This window comes from Papio anubis, chromosome 6 (assembly GCF_008728515.1).
Source record: "Papio anubis isolate 15944 chromosome 6, Panubis1.0, whole genome shotgun sequence".
Taxonomy (NCBI): domain Eukaryota; kingdom Metazoa; phylum Chordata; class Mammalia; order Primates; family Cercopithecidae; genus Papio; species Papio anubis.
The window spans coordinates 145,659,099-145,679,898 of record NC_044981.1 but is presented as its reverse complement, the minus strand read 5'-3'; the positions used below and the strand labels follow the sequence as shown (position 1 = coordinate 145,679,898).

The window sequence follows — 20,800 nt, the reverse complement described above, 5'->3', positions numbered from 1 at the left end:
CTTCGGGTATCTTTTCAGCAGCGCCCCACTCTACTGGCACCAACTTAACTGTATTAGTCTGTTTTCGTGCTGCTGATAAAGACATACTTGAGACTGGGCAATTTACAAAAGAAAGGTTTAATTGGACTTACAGTCCCACATGGCTAGGGAAGCCTCAAATCATGGTGGAAGGCAAAAGGCACGTCTCACATGGTGGCAGATGAGAAATGAGCTTCTGCAGGGGACCTCCTTTTTTAAAAACTATCAGATCTCATGAGACTTATTCACTATCATGAGAGCAGCACGTGAAACACCTTCCCCCATGATTCAATTACCTCCCACCAGGTCCCTCCCACAACACATGGGAATTCAAGATGAGATTTGGGTGGGGACACAGCAAAACCATATCAAGCAGTTTTGTCCCTATTGGTTCTGGTCAATATAACCCAGGTTTTATTCATATTGACTTGGAGCTGTCTTTTTCTTTTATTCTTCTTCCTTGATCATGATTGTTGTTGCCGCTATTTCCATACTGTTTTGAGAGAAGTTAATAAATAATACCTCTCTTCAAAGTTTGTTTGCTAATCCCTGTTTCATAGAGATTGTCCTACATATGTTACTTTCAAAATGACAATGTAAAAGCTGAACTTTAGTTTGCGTAGTCTTAGGAAGAGTTTTTGTTATTTTAAGCTCCAAGTGTAATTTTGCCCTTTGAAAGTTCATTGAGTTCCTATTGCTTTTCAAGAAACTTATTTTAGAAACGTTATACCCTTAATTGTATAATTTGTACTATAATATTTCAAAACGCTTTAGAAGTTATTCCGCTTTTGTATACGTTTTATAAATCAAAATGAATTGGGGGGGTTAACCAGAAGTTACTGTAAAGGAAATATCAATGTGTATGCTGCATGTTGATAAAATTCTTACCATGCTTTGCCAAGTCTTTTAACTTTAAAACTTCCCTGAAAAAAAAAGATTTTTTTTTTAGTTTATTTGAGCAAATTTAGGAGGCCCCTAAAATAACGTTTTTGTAATAAAATTTTCTTTACTACCTAATGTGTTTAACCTTTGTCTTTTTACAAAAACCAAAACCTATCTCTTGGGTTGCTCACAGTTAACTAGTTCCAGCCTATTGCTTGTCTAGAGTAAGTCACTTTCCCCTTGGCTTAGTTCACAATCAGTCAGAAATTATGAGTCCAGGCGTCAAGCTAAATTTCAGTTGGTAAAGATTATAATCATACATATGTATTGTCTAGTAAATTTGGCCTTTAAAGGAAAAAAAAATGCTATATACTAATCATTTGTGCTGGTATAAATTTTGAAATGTGCCACAAGTGTGCTTTGTTTTTAGGTCCATACTGTGGAAGTATGACTGTTCCCAGAGAACTCCTGTTGAACACAAGTGAAGTCACCGTCCGCTTTGAGAGTGGATCCCATATTTCTGGCCGGGGTTTTTTGCTCACCTATGCGAGTAGCGACCATCCAGGTATAACGGAAGAATCAACACATATGTCTAAACCTTATCTGTGTAAGAATTCCTCTTGCTACTTATCACCATCCCTGGACATAATTGTGGTCTGGGATGCAGAATTAAGATATGAGGGAGAAGAGGAACATTGTATCTTTGTAAATGGTTAGGTCTGAACTGAATCATGTTGTAGCACAGGGGTGTCCAATCTTTTGGCTTCCCTGGGCCACATTAGAAGAAGAAGAATTGTCTTGGGACCACACATAAAATACACTAACAATAGCTGATGAGCTAAAAAAAAAAATTGCAAAAAATTTTATAATTATGTTTTAAGAAACTTTAGGAATTTGTGTTGGGCTGCATCCAAGGCCATCCTGGGCTGCATGTGACCCAAGGGGCATGGGTTGGACAAGCTTATTAGCATGTTTGATTGATCAGTTGACTTATATGGGATAGAATTCATCTCATTTTTCCTAAAAACCTTACATAGCACACCTTTGTGTTCCCCTCCTGATCTTCTGTCCTCACTATTCTCTGGAGCCCTCCCCCAACCTCCTTCCTAGCTCAGAGGCAAGCCTTTTCACCAGTGAGCCCCTCCCCAACACACACCATTACACCTGCACAGGAGGCATGCACAGTGTGTGCAGGATGAGGAAGTCAGCGTCACACAGTGTAATAACTGTAAAGCTGAAACTTGTATGGGAGAGAAGGGAAGGGAAACACGAACACTGGTGAGAGAGAGAAGCATGGGCTCCTGTCCTGGGCTCTTGTGCTTCAGAGTAATTACTGTGCAGCCCATACCATGTCTGCCTATGGTCATAGAGGTTTCTGCTCTCAGTCCTCTCTGGCAGAAAGGCTCTGGGAATGAGGTGTGCCATTCATTTTCCTCTTAGCCAGTCAGCTCTGACTAATCACAGCAGATGTCTGCATGGCCAGTGTTCACCATATACTGCCCCCAAAGAACTATTACAGTAAGTGTGGAATATTTTGGAAACCATACTATGTTGATCTAAATGCATTGAGATCCACTGTATCTTAGCCTCTATTGCTGAATATTTGTTTCATTCTGTAAATTACTCCAGAGAGCACCTTCTTTGTTAAAATGCTTGGTCCTGGTTGATGAAAGCTTATATGCTATAGGTTTTCTTGGTAAAGGTCTGCTTCTCTGTCACCAGATGCCACTGGCTAAATTATTGAATTAAAATGTTTGTGGGAACCTTCTCTATGAACTATGTTGGGCTTTTGAAATTGTTTTCTTCCTGCCAGGGGACATTATACATATGGTCTTTGTAGGCATATAGTGGGTAGCAACTAAAGAGCGTTGATGTTTTTTTTCCTGTTGACTATAGATTCTGCTATCATTTACTAGATGATTGTGTTGGAAAACTATCATTGGTGGCAGAAAAAAGAAATGAAAGCAACTCATTAAATACTGGAGATGGTGATTCTCAGTATTTATTTTTAAAAGGAAAATTCTGATAACTATGTAGTGAATAAATGCTTTTTCAAAACTCTCTTTTATTTTAAAAGAAAGCTTTGCAGCATGAGTGTCCTAGTTTTTATTCATTCTATTGCAATTATCTTTATGACAGATTTAATAACGTGTTTGGAACGAGCTAGCCATTATTTGAAGACAGAATACAGGTAAATATAGGTATCCTAACTGTGTTGCTGTAGTTGTGTATTGCTGAACATTTTGTTTTCCTTCACATTAAACCAGATACATTTGTACTTAAAGCTCTTTTTAACCATTCATGTTGTAACTAATAGGAATATTTGAAACAGTTTCTTATATAGCAGGAAGTCAGCAAACATTTTCTGTCAAGGGGTAGATAATAAATATTTCAGGTTTTCCAAGCCATACAATCTCTGTTGCATTTATACATATAATCTCTGTTGCTGTTATAGCAAAAAAAAAAGCAGCCACAGACAATGTATTCACTAACAGACATGCTGTGTTTCAGTAAAACTGTATTTACAAAAACATCAGTAGGGTGGATTTGGTCCACAGGCCATAGTTTGCTGACCCCTGAGTTCCACTATAGGGCCAGGGAATCATTACTGAGTCTAGACTGTATTTTTTTTTCCTGGCTGGTATTTGGGAGTGACTTTTACAATTCTTTCATTTGGGAGGCGGCGCATGTTGTCTTTACCACTAGAGAAAAACCTACTGCAAATAAGAAGATGAAAATTCTCAACCCAGCTTTAACCTGAAAAACTACTTAGCCACTTTGATGCACATTTCCTTATCTATCAAGTAAAACAGTCTAAAGCAGAATTTCTTAGCCTTGGCACTGTTGATATTTTGCGTCAGATAATTCTTTATATTGCAGGGCTGTCCTGCGCATTGTTAGATATTTAGCAGCATCCCTGGCCTCTGTGTCCTAGATGTCAGTTGTGATAACCAAGAATGTCTCCAGACGTTGCCAAATGTGTCATGGTGGGCAGAATCGCCCCCAGTGGAGAACCACTGTCTAGAGATCATTGTCAACAACACTAAGAAAAACTTTGACTTTTTTTTTTTTTTTTCCAAGACAGGGTCTTGCTCTCTTGCCCAGGCTGGAGTGCAGTGGTACAATTATAGCTCCCTACAGCCTCAAACTCCAGGGCTCAAAGTATGCTTCTGCCTCAGCCTCCCAAGTGGCTGGGACAACAGGTGTGCACCATCATAGCTGGCTGATTTTTAAATTTTTTAAGAAATGGGTGTCTTTCTATATTGTCCAAGCTGATCTCTGACTTCTGGACTCAGCTTCCCAAAGTGCTGGAATTACAGGTGTGAAGCATGGCCCCCACCTGTGACTCTCTAGAGTGCTTTCCTAGTGCCCAGTATAGCTCTCTGCACTTAGCACAGAGTAAGTAGCTCTTGTGAACATTTCAACATGTCTGCAAGGAAGGTTCTGTTACATCCTAAAAAACAAGGTACAAACCAATTAAGACTTGCTGAGGGCTACATACCTCATAAGTGTAGCCAGGGAGTCAGGCTTAAGAGCCCATAGTCCTATCTCAGACATTTGGACATTCTAATGAATGAGATTATTTTATGTGCAGGAACAACTCTAGTGTTAACTAATATTAAGTCTAATAGGGGGAATAATGAAAATGAGCAATAATTAAATGTTGCTTTTAAAGTTACTGTTCATCCAGTATACACATATGCCAATATTATCTATTCTAGCTCTACCTCTACAGTCCCAGCTGGTGATAGGGCCTCTGGGTATCAAATGGTCATTTCCTGTTCTCCTAAAGAAAGGGAATATATCCAAGCTTACAAGGTGGCATTATGGTGCCAGACATCTCAGCTTTAGCCCAGCCATTTTGTAGTATTTAGATTAAAGAAAAGGCCTGGTGACTAATACAGGTCCACAAGCGCTCATCTGTAATTATGAAGTGTAGAAAGTTTTGAAAGCCTTTTGTGACTCATTTGGTGGTGATTGTTGATTACTGTGACCTTAAATTAGTTTGACAGCCAAATTGGACTAGGTTAACATGAGACCATTTAATCTTTACATATGTTATTTAATATGACTATTAAGGCATTTGACACAAGTTTTTGAATGTTTTTTATTAATGTCTGCAGACCCCACCAGTGTATTACATCATATACATCATTAGAACTGTTTCACTTTTCTAGAAGCCAAGAAATTCTGAATTCTGAAATACAGCTGATTCTAAGGGAATTGGCTCTAGGGAATTGTTACCCTGTAATGGGAATTCTCACTATTTTTATTTCTTAATTCCACGAGTACTGCTGCAATGCAGGGACTCCAAAAGGTCAATGGGAAAAAATTATGGAATATTTATTTGGATAGTTTTGATAATTACTTGTTACATATATAATTTGCCAAGTCAGCAAGAGGACACTGAGAGGAAATGGAATAAAAACAACTTCTGTTCTGGAATCTGTTTGGGCTGGTACACTCTTTTTAAACAAACCAAGTAAACATTATGTAAAGTGGTATATATATAGAAGTAAGGGCACATGGCATGCATCTTCAAAGCTGACAACATTCTTATAATACTTTGGCTTCCTTTTTGTGTGTTTTTTATAGATGTTTATAACTTTCTTCATATCTTGTTGATATGTTGACACTTGAAGGGACTAGAGATGAAGAAACAATCTAAGAGAGATTATATGCAGTATCAGGGTCCCACTGCTTGCTAGATAGTGCCGGAGACTGGGCCTCTCTGCTCCTAGCACTGACACCCTTCGGCGACACCCTTCGGCTGCACCACATGCTATGACATATTTCTGGAAAGTTTCTTGAAAAATGACTGTTAAGTAAATTGAATCCTAATTTTTTTTTTTTTGAGACAGAGTTTTGCTCTTGGTCCCCAGGCTAGAGTACAGTGGTGTGATCTGGTCTCACTGCAAACTCCGCCTCCCAGGTTCAAGTGATTCTTCTGCCTCAGCCTCCCAAGCAGCTGGGATTACAAGCATCTGCCACCACACCGGCTAGTTTTTCTGTATTTTTAGTAGAAACGGGGTTTCACCATGTTGGCCAGTCTGGTCTTGAACTCCTGACCTCAGGTTATCCACCCGCCTTGGCCTCCCAAAGTGCTGAGATTACAGGCGTGGGCCAGTGCGCCAGCCTTGGAATCCTAATTTTAAAATATATACTTTTTTTCTGATTGCAAAAGTATTTCATAACTAATGTGGACCAGACCATCTAATGTGGTAGCCACTAGCCACAGGTAGCTAATGAACTCTTGAACTGTGGTGAGTGCAAATTGAGGTGTGTTGTATAAAATGCACCCCAGATTTTGGAAGTTAAATCAAAAAAAGAGAAAATATCTTACTGGTGTTTGTTTCTGTTTATTACATGTAGAAATGATAAAATTTGAACATGCTGGATTAAATAGAATATATTATTAATTTTGCATGTTTCTTTTTACTTTTTAAAAATATGACTACTTGAATATTTAAATTTGTGTGTGTGGCTCCCATTATATTTCTATCAGACTGTACTAATATAATGGCAATATTACAGTATATATAACATGGAAAGTGAAAGCTCCTTACAATCTTACTGCCAGAGAGAATCTAGGGATGTTCTTCTTTGTCTTTTTTATCCATAGAAAACAAAATTGTTACATATTTTAAACATTTCTTATAGAAACAAGATTATACTATATATAATGTTTAGAAATGTTTCTGTTTCTGAAAAATATTTGTTGGACGTCTTAGAATCAAGTAAAATGCATTAGGGAAGCTCATTGTTTAATAGACTTTATGATGAATCCTTATATAAAACAAGAAATTATTGTGTAAAAGTTGCCTTCAGATGAACATTGTAGATCAATCTGTATTTTCACAGATCAGGTTTCTAATTTGCCATTAATGCAAGATATTATATGGAGGGCAGAAAGTACTTTAAAACTTTAAGTACAGGTTAATATTTTTTGGTTGTGTAATTTAATAAAATATAAATTATTTATTTTTCTTTTTCCAGCAAATTCTGCCCAGCTGGTTGTAGAGACGTAGCAGGAGACATTTCTGGGAATATGGTAGATGGATATAGAGATGTAAGTAATTGAGGGTAATGGCAGAGAATGAATTAAAAGGAGTAAGTGCTTTACTCTGTGTAAATTAATTACTGAGTAAAGTCAAAAACAAACTCTAGATAGATGCATGAGTCTCTCTTGTCTGAGAATAAATGAAATAAGTATAAAAACCAAGGTTACCCATGCATTCATTCCTATTTCTAGCATTTCCAGCTAAGCTTATTATAAATGAAATGAAAAACAAACCTTTACCATCTGAGAGTATTATCCCATCCACTTTTTGTAAGAGGTTATGGATTTGCATCCTTTTTGTTATGGTTTATTTCTTTAACATTCCAACTGTATGTGTATGTTGGAATGTTTATTTCTTTAACATTCCAACCTGTAATAGAGCAAAGGACATGAATATTCACATCATAGAATAGTGACATTGTGTCTGAGGCCAATGAAGCCATCCACCCTGCTCTTATGCCCCTCTCTCTTTGCAAACCAAGTTCTTATGTCCAGGAAGACTGCCTGGGTTATGTAGTAATACATTGTTCCTGCATGTCCTATCTCAGATACATAATCCTCCACTTGTTTCTATTTACAGATTTCTGTTCTGGAAATCTAGTATCTGATTTGTTTAAAAATTTACATTGCTATTTGAAGTAGTTGGGTTTATAGCCTAGCTTTTGAGAAGTGCCTTAAGTTATTAGAAATCTATAGCAAAAACCTATTGTTGTGAAACTGTTCTTAAAGTTATTAACGTGTATTTTTATGCCTGTGGGAAAATAACCTTTATCTACTTGTTCCAGGTGATTGATAAATCCTCTGTGGTGTGGGGGAAAAGTTTGACTGTAATTTTCTCTTTTAGCATATTCTGATCCTGGGAACAGCAGATTTTGTTGTTACTTTGCCTTTAGTTCCACTTTTCCATATTTTTATTTACAAGATTGACATAGAATACTTACTTGACCTACAAATTGACTCTTAAAATGTTTTACACTATTTCAGTTTGAAGATTTACTTGACTCAAATGATTCTTAAATGACTACAGGGAATTAAGAGAAATAAAAAGTTGACATTTTTTCCCAGCAAAAGAAAGTTTTATTTATTATTTTCCTGTTCTATGCAAGAAATGTAAGAATTATGTACAGTAAGAGAAATAGCATAGTTTTTTCTTACTGTGGATGTTTATCTTACCTCCTGACAGAGCTATATTTTTTAGCATAACAGATAAATGATTTCCTGCATGGTAGATGGGAGTACATGATCCTTAAGTGCTGGCAAACAGGTTTCCTATTTGACTCACTAACTGATTTTGCACTGTTTGCTTTTAGAATGATTTTATCTGGAAGGAAATTTTGTGTTTCGAAAGCTACTCTCTTCGAAGAACTCGGATTAGTGCCTTTTTGTATATGTCAGTGTCATGGATGTATTAGATACTTATTGCTGCATAATAATATTACCATCAACTTAGAGGCTTAAAGTGGCACATATTTATTATCTCATTTTCTGTGGGTTAGGAGACTGGACATGGTTTAGCTGGGTTCTCTGCTTCAGGGTCTTAGAAGGGTGCAACAAATGTGTCAGCTGGGGCTGCAATCTCATTGGAGGCTCAACTGGGGAAGGATCTGCTTCTAAGCTCATGTGGTGTTGACAGCATTCAGTTACTTGTGGATTATTGGATTGAGGGCCTCGGTTTCTTCCTGGATTTTGTCTGGAGGCCATCCTCAGTTCTTGCCATGTAGACCTTCCCAACGTGGCCACTTGCATCCTCAAAGCAAACAAGGGAGTGTCTTTGAGCAAAGGCATCTCCTAGCAAGATAGATTGCACTCTTATATGATGTTATCATGGGAGTGGTATCCCCTCACTTTTGCCATACTCTTACAGACTTAGAAGAAAATCTCAGCTCCCATCCACGCTCAGGGGGATTCAGAGGAATCCCACAAGATGGGATACAGGGAGTGGGGATCAATGGGGGTTATCTTGGAGTCTGCCTCCACAGTGCCTTCATCTTGAGAAATGTATTCAGTTGTAGCAAGTCTTTTCAGAAGAATTTTGTAACATCAAAGCATATCCTGTAGGTCAGGATAACAGAATATGTAAAATAAATAACTAGAGGAGCTGTTGAAGAAGTAGGTACCCTGTCTCAGGGAAGAATATATTGTATTACAGAGCTATTGTAGAAAAGGTATTGGCTTATTCTGTGTTACTCCAAAAGACAGAACTGGAATCAATGGATAAAAGTTATAGGGATGCCAATTTCAGCTGCATATAAGGAATAATTGAACAATGCAAAATGGGATAGGCTGTCTCGAGAAACAGTGATTTCCTAGTCACTGGAAATGTCAGGTGTAGATGTTAAAACCATTTGTCAGGGATAGACTGTCTTTGTGTGGGAAGGCTGCTGTGGAGTAGAGACAGGGGTGGTCTGTCAGGAGGTGTGAGGGGGAAACTTTAAAGGCCTTTTTGAATTTTTGAGATTAGGTAGTTCTGTCTCCTACTGACAAATTGAGGCATCCAAATTGGTGTATGTTTCCAATGCCAGTGAAGGAATATGGGCTTCTCTTAAGATCTGCCTCACCTGCCCCCAGAACAGTTTTTCTTTTGGCACCTTCTCCCCAGCCTGCTAACTAAACCATCTGTTTTTAAGCAGAACACATCACTTAATTAATTTGTTTCAGCAATTCTCCTCTCCCCAGAATGTTCAAGAAGTACTGTAAAATAGAGACAGTAAACATGTAGTGCGCTGCAGTTTAGGAGGAGAAGGGGAGAAACTGGGCCTCTTGTACACACCCAGAAAAAGCCAGAAGGAAATACATCATAATGGCAAGTGATTATCTCTGGGTAGTGACAACATGAGTGAATTTTTTTTTTTATTGTTTCCAACATCTCTATAAAGAATACACGTTTTATGAAGAAAACATTGTTGATATGGTAATTAGGACTATAACAGCACAGAAATAACTCATATTATGGAAAGAGGCATATATTTGATAATTTAACATTTTGCTACCATTCCACCAACATTTTTACACATGTGCTTTATTCTACCTTACTGGTTTTGGTTCATGTTTTATTAAATGCAATCTAAAATGTTTACTTTTTTGTTACACTTCCTTTTAAAACATTGTCAACACTATTTTAATATAAGTTGATTTTTCCTAAAGGAAGAGTTAAGAAAATGCTGGGATGATTTGATAGTTGCTTGAAAGTTGTTTAGCCTTAGTTCACACTGATCTATTTGGCCATCATTTATGGCTTAGTGAGCTTCAGAGATGTTTATTGTAGATGATGCCATCCACCTCCAATTGCCTGAGCCATGCAGGTATTCTCTTCAGCTGGCCATTGCATTCCCTTTCCTAAAGAATTATTACATTTACATTATTCTGTTTAAGTATATTTTGTTTAAGATAATTTACTAATTAAAACCATTTGTCAGGGATAGCTGAATGTCTTAGTATCAAGTAAAATTCATTAGGGAAGCTCGTTGTATTTTTTGTTTGTTTGTTTGTTTGTTTTTTGAGACGGAGTCTAGCTCTGTCGCCCAGGCTGGAGTGCAGTGGTGTGATCTTGGCTCACTGCAAGTTCCACCTCCTGGGTTCACGCCATTCTCCTGCCTCAGCCTCCTGAGTAGCTGGGACTATAGGCGCCTGCCACCATGCCCGGCTAATTTTTTGTATTTTTAGTAGAGACAGGGTTTCACCGTGTTACCCAGGATGGTCTCGATCTCCTGACCTCATATCCACCTGCCTTGGCCTCCCAAAGTGCTGGGATTACAGGCGTGAGCTACTGTGCCCAGCCAGGAAGCTTATTGTTTAATAGACTTTATGGTGAATCCTTATATAAAACAAAGAATTATTGTGTAAAAGTTGCCTTCAGATGAACATTGTAGATCAATCTGTATTTTCACAAATCAGGTTCTAATTTGCCATTAAAGCAAGATATTATATGGAGGACAGAAAATACTTTAAAACTTTAAGTACAGTTTAATATTTTTTGGTTGTGTAATTTAATAAAATATAAATTATTTATTTTTCTTTTTCCAGCAAATTCTGCCCAGCTGATTGTAGAGACGGTCTGCTTCACAGAGCAGAATGTACATAGGCTAAGTACATATGCTAGGTAATATGTACCCGTGTACATAGGCTAGGTAATACGGCTTTCCAATATTTACATTTCAATGAGTCTTAGACTTCAAAATAGCTAAAAAATAAAGACATAAATTGTACCATCTCTTCAAAAGGGAATTTTCAAAAGTCAGGTTCAATAAATGTGAATTTTAAAAATCAATACCAGCCAGGCACGGTGGCTCACGCCTGTAATCCCAGCACTTTGGGAGGCCGAGGCAGGCAGATCACAAGGTCAGGAGATCGAGACCATCCTGGCTAACATGGTGAAACCCCATCTCTACTAAAAATACAAAAAATTAACTGGGCATGGTGGCGGACGCCTGTAGTCCCAGCTACTGGGGAGACTAAGGCAGGAGAATGACGTGAACCCAGGAGGTGGAGCGCGCAGTGAGCCGAGATCGCGCCACTGCACTCTAGCCTGGGTGACAGAGCGAGACTCTGTCTCAAAAAAAAAAAAAAAAAAAAAAAATTCAATACCAAAAAAGTGGCAACTTAAATAAACGTCAATTTTCTTTAAGTTGCATTGATGAGGGAGTGACTGTTTTGAAGAAAATAATCCTGGAAAATGCTGGTAATTTTATCATAATAATATGATAGTGAAACTTGATGGCTAGTCTTTTGGAGATGTATCCTATAGCCTACAATTAATATTAAAAGAAATGGCAAAAAATCACAATTACTTTTGCAGCAACCTGTTATGGAAAGCCATAGCTGCAATTAGATAAAATTTTTATAAAAAGGGTATACACCATTGAATTCCTTCAATACTGGGTACTGGGAGAAAGGATAATATTTGTTGGCCAATGATGCTGTTAGATCCTGTTGCTCGTTGGCCTGCGAACCTGTCCTCTTATAGCCAAGGAGGCTCTGGAACATTCTAAGTACATTGAGAGCTCTCTATAGGCAGGGTTCCTAGGATGAAGACCAGTGATCCCAAGGACAGTGGGAATAGCTGCCCAGCAGACCACTGAACCAATTTGGTTTTCATTCTGGGGTTTAGCAAGGAAGACAGGCCTGCATGGGTCCTATAAAAGGTGCACTGGGTACCCTTTAGAATCACAAAGTGACAGACCTTCAGAAAAGACACTAGACCAGCAGTCCCCAACCTTTTTGGCAACAGGGACTACTTTTGTGAAAGACAATTTTTCCACAGACTGGGTGGGGGATGGTTTCAGGATGAAAGTGTTCCACCTCAGATTACCAGGAATTAGATTCTCATAAGAAGCGCAGAACCTAGATTCCTCACATGCACAGTTCTCAGTAGGATTTGCACCCCTGTGAGAATCTAATGCATTTGCTGATCTGACAGGAGGTAGAGCTCAGGCTCTAATGTGTGTTCGCCCACCACTCACCTCCTGCTGTGTGGCCCGGTTCCTAACAGGCCACTGACCAGTACCAGTCCAGAGCCCGGGGGGTTGGGGACCCATGCACTAGAGAGCATCCAGTCTAGGCTTGTCGTTGTCCAGAGGAATGAGAAGCCAGGTCAGGAGCAGTGGAATGACTTGCATATACCTCGTGGAGTTAGAGGCAAAGCCAGGATGACAAGATAAATTGCTAAATTTAAATTCTGGACTTTTCCTTTTCAGTTGGCTCCTCCATTTTGTTTGGACCCAGGAGTCCAAACTGATGATAAGAAAGCTTTTTAATGAAAGAAAATTCAGGAAAAATATACAGAAAATTCAGGAAAGATAACAATGCAAGCTGCATTCTTATTAAAGAGTACATCTTAGGCCGGGCGCGGTGGCTCAAGCCTGTAATCCCAGCACTTTGGGAGGCCGAGACGGGCGGATCACAAGGTCAGGAGATCGAGACCATCCTGGCTAACACAGTGAAACCCCGTAACTACTAAAAAATACAAAAAACTAGCCGGGCGAGGTGGTGGGCGCCTGTAGTCCCAGCTACTCGGGAGGCTGAGGCAGGAGAATGGCCTGAACCCGGGAGGCGGAGCTTGCAGTGAGCTGAGATCCGGCCACTGCACTCCAGCCTGGGCGACAGAGCGAGCCTCTGTCTCAAAAAAAAAAAAAAAAAAAGAGTACATCTTTTTCTCTTCTAATTTTAATTATTTTTTTCCTCCAAAATTAGGGAGGGTAGTATTTGCATCTCTGTTTCAGCATTCTCATGTTTTTTTCTTTTTTTTTCTATCGTGAAATCTTTCCTCTCTTTTGTTATGATAGCAGTTATTGCAAAACTGACTCACTTTGCCAAACCTAATGTAGTTTGGGAAATAGGAACTCTCTAAATTGACGATCACAAAGTTCTCAACTTTATTGCAAATATATTAATTGCAAAATATTATTTGTCTCATTAGTCCTCATAGTATTGTAACTTAAGTCTAAGGGAACTTTTCCATTGTAAATAAGGTAAGCAGCATTGTCATTAACAAAAAGAGAAATTCTTGAGTCCAGTTATTGAGACACAATTTCATGAGCTGCCTTTCTATGTTGGCATTAATACTCATGAAGAAGTGGAACATAGCTAAGGTTTATTTAGGAAATTATGTTTCTTATCCCCTCACTCCTGGGTCTGAGTGCCTTTCACCCTTCCACAGAGGTCTTTGCTTGGGGACCGACAGGCCTGGGCACCCCATAGAAAGTTCTAGTCATTTCTGTAGCCCCAGTTCCTGACAGAGCCGATTCCAATCCCACAACCGCCTGTAAAGCAGAGCCGGTCTGCTGCTCCTGCTGCATCTGTCAGAACAGCCAGCAGCCTGCTGACACCTCATACTGAACATCGCAGGGCTGAGCTGGCACTGGCTTTTTGATGCCTCCTGAGGGGATTCAGGAAGTGAGATGGAGGCTGTCAGCCCTGAGTTGCTCATCATCCCTCTAGGAACTTCGTTAAGCTTTCTGTTCCATTTAATGTTCTGTGGCTGTCATTACCATTGTCATTTTGGTACCTTGATAAATCTCTAAATTAATTTAAAAATGAATATGTGGAATTGAAAGTTCAGCTTCATAAATGATAACTTGGCATGTGTGTCTAATAGCCTAAGTATAAGAAACTGGATCTGTTATCGATTTCTGCTTAACAGGCCACTCCAAAACGTAGTGGCTTGAAGTAGCAGCCATTTTATTTGCTGATGAGTTTGAGGGTGAGTAATTTGGGCTCCACCCACACTGAATTGGATTAGTAAGCTCCCTTAGCCTGGAATCGCTCTTGTGGCTACCATCATATGGCAGATTAACTGGGGCTCAGAGTCTAAGGTGGCTTCAGTCACATGTGTAGCGGTTGGCTAGGCCCTGTTCTCTGCAGCAGAACAAAGTAAGCCACATGGCCCAGAGTCAGTGAGGGAGGTGACCACTCCACATGGCCATTGGCAGGCTTTATTCATTGGGGCCACTGCTATAAATTACCACAGAAACAAAATAGAAAACGCTAACTATATTTTAACTGTGTTCTTTTAAGTTCTGCATAATAATGTTGCTGTGTTTCAGACCTCTTTATTGTGCAAAGCTGCCATCCATGCAGGAATAATTGCTGATGAACTGGGTGGCCAGATCAGTGTGCTTCAGCGCAAAGGGATCAGTCGATATGAAGGGATTCTGGCCAATGGTGTGCTTTCGAGGGAGTAAGTACTTTTTTTCAGTACCGTTTGTTCTGAGTAGAAGGTAACCCTGAAGGATAATTAATCAGCTCACAACTTTGAAAAGACAGCAGGGATGTGATAGCAAGGGTTTGTCAACTGGAAAAATATGCATGAGTGCTTAGAGCAGCATTTCTGGTCTCTGCATGGATGATAAATGTAGCACTCAGAAAGCTCACTGGTTATGCTGACATGTAAATTAAAATGGCGCACTCTGAAGCCCTGGGGCAGAGGAGTGTTTTTACTCTCGGGTGCTTTTGTGGGAGAATATAAAGGCTTAATCCTTTTTGGGTTTTTACAACTTCAGTAAATTACTGGTTGTCTCCAATATTATCATCAGCTGAAACCCTTACAGAACACCGAGCTCCCTGGAAGACTCCTAGAGACAGTCGTTCAGTGATGAGTTTGGGAAGTGAAGAAAGGTGGCCTTTGTTAACACTGTTTAAAAAGATGGCCTTTGTTAACGTTATATTCTTCATTTGTTTTTATCCTATGCTCTTTTAGCTTCATGAGAAAAAAAAATGTGTTAAGTGCTTTAAATGGTTCAACCTAAGCTTTTCATATTTTCGGATTTCCTCAGCCACTAGAAAGTGTACAACTAGAGCTGTGCAAAGCTCAGTGTCAGCCTGCCTTGTGGTCCAGACGTCCACACATATAAACAGGCAGCTCAGAATGGCCAAGTGGGAGACACTCCCAGAGTGGAAACCTAGTGAGGGAAAAGTGCTCCTTGAACCACTGTATTTCTCTCTCTCATTCTCTCCTTCTGCCTTCTGCAGCTCTGTTTCTTGGACAGGTTTTCACATGGCCTGGGTTCCAAGAATAAGGCACAAGACAGAGGTTTTAGGCGTTTTGGGATCTATCAGTCGGGGAAAAAATGTCAGGACCTATATATTCTATCACTCATTAATCTGTATGATGTTCTCCCCCAGCCCCTGCTATTTTGTCCTAGCCCCCTCATGCATCAGAAAGAACATGGTCATATTTTACTGTTCCATTTTCACAATGGATGGTGGGCCATCTTATCTTGGATAGGTTCTCAAGTTAGTCAGCGTAGATACGGTGACTCTGATGTTATTTTGATAATTGTACAGTAGTGTTTTCCTTCCCCCTCCTACTTTTTATTTAAATGTATTATAGTTAGCAATGTCATAGATCAAATAGGTATCCTGACCACAAGTTGTGACATTGCTTTTATTGGAAAATGTGTCTTAAGTTCTGCAGAACCAACTTATGAACTCACATATAAACTTTGGGCCTAACACCCATTTTATGATTGGGATTTTTGGCTCATGCTCATAGGCAGTGGCATTTGGAAGCAGTAACTGAAGTTAGGGGAGAGGTGGTTAGGTCATCTTCACGAAGAAGGTGAGTCTTGTGTTTGATGGAAGGCAGGAACAATGCTTAGGGGGATTATAGGGGTAGGGTCAAGACTGAGGAGCAATGTTAGAGAGGGGTGGTGGTTAGCATGGTGCCATTGGCACACCATGCTCACGGCCAGGAGGCTGGCTAGTGGGTGTCTATGGAGAAAAGGCAGAGCCTCTCACTGGCAATTCTGAGTTCAGGGTCAGGATGGGGGTAACTACAGAAGATGTTCCAACATAACTGTTTCACAAGCAATGCAAGTAGTACTGTACGTAATCCACAAAAGACTTCCATCCACCAAGGACAGCGGTGCATGCCGGGCACTTGGACATGCAGGCTTACCTCACAGTATTTGTGTTCTCTGCCTACCATGACCCTCCCATTTACTTTCCCCTTCTGGATAGATTTTTAGCTATGAGAGGACACAAAGTGTTCTTTTCATATTCCCTGAACATTCAAAGACAAATAAGTCTCTAAATTTGTGCCAAGGTTTAAGATCCAAAAGTTTAGTAACAGTATGCTCTTAGAAACTAACATCTTTACTCAAATGAATAAAATGATACATATATACTCACATATATGTAACATTTTTCACAAATATTTGCCACATACTTTTCAGAACATTAAAATTTATTTTAAAATGTACACCCTGATTTATAGTAAAAGTGATCACTTATGCACAGTAAATCTTTAAATGCCAACTTGACCTTGACTTTTGAGGATGTATTCTTTTTTATGTTTTTTGATGGTTTCTTCTGTTGATACAAGGGTGCTACTTCAGGAAGATAACAGGCTCTAGCCTGAATTTGTTAGGTGCTACCACCTCCAGACAGGAACAAAGAACTACTCTTTGGCTTTCAATCTGTTTTTTGGAATCATTTGTCTGTATTTGTATACATTTGAATGCTCTTTTTGTAGGAAAACAGGATAACAAAAAGTTTAACTTGGATTTTATCTTACTTTTGAACAAGCATTATTAAAACTATTGAGTAAATTAGACTTTATGTTCTCAGTTAACTTCTGCTACGTCGACTAGACTTAATACATACATATATAACATTTATATAATTTGAAAAGTGTATATTATATATTTTATAATATATAATTATATAATTTTACATATATAATTTATATAATTTTATATATTTTATATAATTTGAAGTTAAACTTCCATGCAAAAAGCAGAGTACAGAAATCTAAACCATTAATGAATTAGAAAAGGTTTTGCTTCATATTCCTTATAGTTATTTGTACTAATTGTCTGATTTTTATTTTGGGAGGAGTATAGAAAGTTCAGCATCATATCAAGCTCTCTTCTTATTTCCAGATCTGTGATTTTGCACTGACTTTTTGCACTGAGCAAATACTTAACTGTATGTTCACACAGCCTCTTCCACTCATTTAGAGTTGAAATCTTCAGGGAGCAGTTGTTTTTATCTGTGTTGTTTTGCTCTTGGGGAAACACTGTACATGCGGTCATTGAACTTATGTTCCCACACATGATTGTTTGGCATTCAGGAAAAACCAGAGAAGGAAGTATTGCAGCTGAGGAAGGAGTCCCTAAAGTAAATATCCAGGGCTCTTCTGGGATTCATCTCCGGTCAGGTCATTTCCTTGATTTGAAGAGACCAGAATGGTATCAGGAAGAGGGACTGACCTCATACAGAGGATGATGGTGCTAACCATCAGAAGCAAAAACCTTCTTTCTGTTTCCATCAGATGATTCTTGATTGCTTCTGTAGCCCTCTGGGAAGGCTCTTTACTCCTGTAATCTGATTGAATTCATTCACTCTAATGTGTGAATGCTTCAGAACCCTAACCTCCCTAGGGTGTTTTTATTTTAAAAAGAATAGGCCTATTAACCTATAGAGTTAAGTGATCTGTATTTAATTCATTCAATGGAATTAAATGGAAAAGCATTTTCCAGTTGATAATGAAGGAAAGCCAGGCAGAGAGCTGTTAGAAGCAGAGCTTCTCCTGGTTTCTTCTCAGGATTAACTCCAGAGTTATCCTTTCCATACTTTTTGGTCAACAACAAAACTAATATTTCATGGCAATGGGAGTGAGCTTAGTTTCTTAGGGTTGTCGCAGCATTATTTAGGCTTATTTTGAGCCACATTTCAAATTTAACAGCGCAGGAACATTAGAGAAAATGGAAAAAGAGACAAAAAAGAGGTTCTACATAAATCTTAATACAATTTTAATATGATTAGCGCCTTTCTCTACGTGTCAGGAGAGTTGAGTTCTCATCCAAGCTTTTTTGCTAACCGTGAACTTAGGCAAGTCCCAGGACCCGTGTGGGTCTGAGTTTTCTCATGTAAGTAATGATTGGTGCCTGCATTATATTCAGTGCAGAGATTATAGAAGAACCTATATGTAGAATACCAGGGTTTATGGAGTCTGCCAAGCATAGACAATGTGAAAGAGAAAATCTATTCTAGAGAGTTTCACTACCCATTACTTCTAAAAAGAGCTTTTGATGGGAAGGTACTTATACTCTTGGCCAGAGTACTTTTGGATTCTTCGTGGATTTCATGTTTTAGTACTCTCTGTGTCCATTATTCCCATCTCTAATTCAGAATTAAACATTTAAAATAATAAGCAGCACTCTGAGATTGTAAAATAGTTGTAAAAAGTTGGACACAACGGGGGCATCTACCTTTTGGTGTTTACCTCTAGTATCTAATACTGTGCGCATAAAGCTAATGTTGAGGCCTCCAGATTTTCCATTCGTTCTATGTATTTTTCATACCACTGACTTTGTGAGGGATTATTTTAAAGGTTGATCTGGTCTTCAAAGGTAGATAAGGACATTCCTGTGGCCTTAGGAATCTCTTCTGCACTGAAGGAGACAACTGCAGAATGGGGCTGATACGATCATTTCTCTTGTGATAGTGACAGAAGCGGCAGTGAGGCCAGCTCACTGACATGCTGTGTGTTTTCTCCAGCTGTTCCTTGTCATCCAGGAGCAGGAGCTGGTTCAAGGCTTGGTGCTGGTTGCTACAGTAGGTAGGAGTGTGGCTGTGGAGAGAGAGAGAGAGAGACAGGGCAGAGACTGTCCCAGAGTAACACTGCTGAAACAAGATCCTCAATGAGAGTCGAGAGATCTGTGGGGAAGGCAGATGGAAATGAGTGGGACACTTTAAGGTGACTGCTGAAACAAAGGGAGATTTCAGGGCAGTAATCCTTTCTGTCTTCATCATCTTGCATTAATTAATTGAGATGTAAGGTTATTCCTGAGACTGTATATCTACACATTCCTTTCCCACAAATTCAGCATGGTGGAAATAGCACGGGATTCCGATTCAAAAGCAGCATCTCAGAGTCTAGCCCCTTGTCACCTGTATGAATTTAGGAAAGTTGCTTACCTTCTGTGGGTCTAAGTTTCTCGTTCTATAAAATACTGATGATGAAGATAATACCAGTAGGTTTGCAGGGGTGTTGTGAGGATCATGTGAGGAAGCACAGGTGGGAAAGCTCTGGGATGTAGCTATATTAGTCACTAAGATCTAGGTAAGCAACTCACCTTCTCATGTTTGTCTTTATTGTTTCAGTGGTTCCCTGTCAGACAAGCGATTTCTGTTTACCTCCAATGGTAAGGATCATGTTTTCCTTAAGAATTTGATATTTTCGGTGGCTCACACCTGTAATCCCAGCACTTTGGGAGGCCGAGGCAGGTGGATCACAAGATCAGGAGATCGAGACCATCCTGGCTAACACGGTGAAACCCCATCTCTGCTAAAAATTCAAAAAATTAGTGGGCGTGGTGGCGGGCGTCTGTAGTCCCAGGTACTCAGGAGGCTGAGGCAGGAGAATGGCATGAACCCAGGAGACGGAGCTTGCAGTGAGCCGAGATTGCGCCACTGCACTCCAGCCTGGGTGACAGAGCGAGACTCCGTCTCAAAAAAAAAAAAAGAATTTGATATTTTAAAAGTCTTCAGTAGTAGTTTATTCCTCCATACCCTTCAGATTATATAGTTTAAAAGATGTTTTTTTTTTCTTTTTTCTCAGGTTACATAGCACCTTTTTTTTTTTTTTTTTCTTTGAAGCAGAGTCTCATTATGTTGCCCAGGCTGGTCTCAAACTCCTGGGCTTAAGCAATCCTCTTCCTTCAGCCACCCACACCAAATCTTGACTTAACCATCCACAGGACAATAAGCCTAATTAACATTAAGCAGAAAATATGTTTCTTTGTAATCTAAACTCTCTCTTAAACTTTTGCCAAAAGTAGTAAAAAGTGAAGTATTTATTTTAAGATAAATCCCTTTATCTTAGATTTTAAGAGAAAAAGCTTTCAAATATTGCAATTTGGTTTGTTACTATTTTGAATAAAGTTACTGAAAATGAGTATACAGAATAAAGGCTTTTTAGCTTCTCCATCATGGAATGTATTCTACATAAATATTCTATCTCAGCATAAACCATTTCAAGGAAGACACTACAGATATTTCTTCTTTGCCTTTATTTGCTGACTTCACATTGGCATATTGGGCATGGTATAGTTAAGGTCCTTTGGATGAATATTGGGTACAGCTTACTGATCTTCAGAGGACTTAGACACATCTGCTTTTCAAGTACGTAGAAAAAATGGGGTTCCCCTCTGATTCTAAATATTTTAAAGTGAGAAGGAACACAGCATTTTAAACCTTTAATACAGATTGCACTTTGCTGAAATCAGGATGAATTTAGAAGGTTAGAAAATAAAATCGACAGTGGGGAGGAAGAGGTGTCACTTACAAAGGATGTGACTCGGAGGTCTATTAAAAAGAAAAGCAGTAACAGCTTCA

At 39.1% G+C, this 20,800-nt stretch overlaps 1 protein-coding gene across 2 annotated transcripts in view; it reads left to right on the top strand.

Annotated features, from left to right (window-relative positions):
* The window catches only part of DCBLD1 (discoidin, CUB and LCCL domain containing 1), a 68,099-nt gene that overhangs the window by 35,953 nt on the left and 11,346 nt on the right, over window positions 1–20,800 (top strand). For both annotated transcript variants that reach the window (XM_031667468.1, XM_031667469.1), the window contains exons 3-7: window positions 1,331–1,465; window positions 3,040–3,091; window positions 6,898–6,970; window positions 14,503–14,636; window positions 19,568–19,608. In XM_031667468.1, coding sequence (XP_031523328.1) covers window positions 1,331–1,465; window positions 3,040–3,091; window positions 6,898–6,970; window positions 14,503–14,636; window positions 19,568–19,608 — 435 coding nt within the window. The remainder of the gene's footprint in view (window positions 1–1,330; window positions 1,466–3,039; window positions 3,092–6,897; window positions 6,971–14,502; window positions 14,637–19,567; window positions 19,609–20,800) is intronic.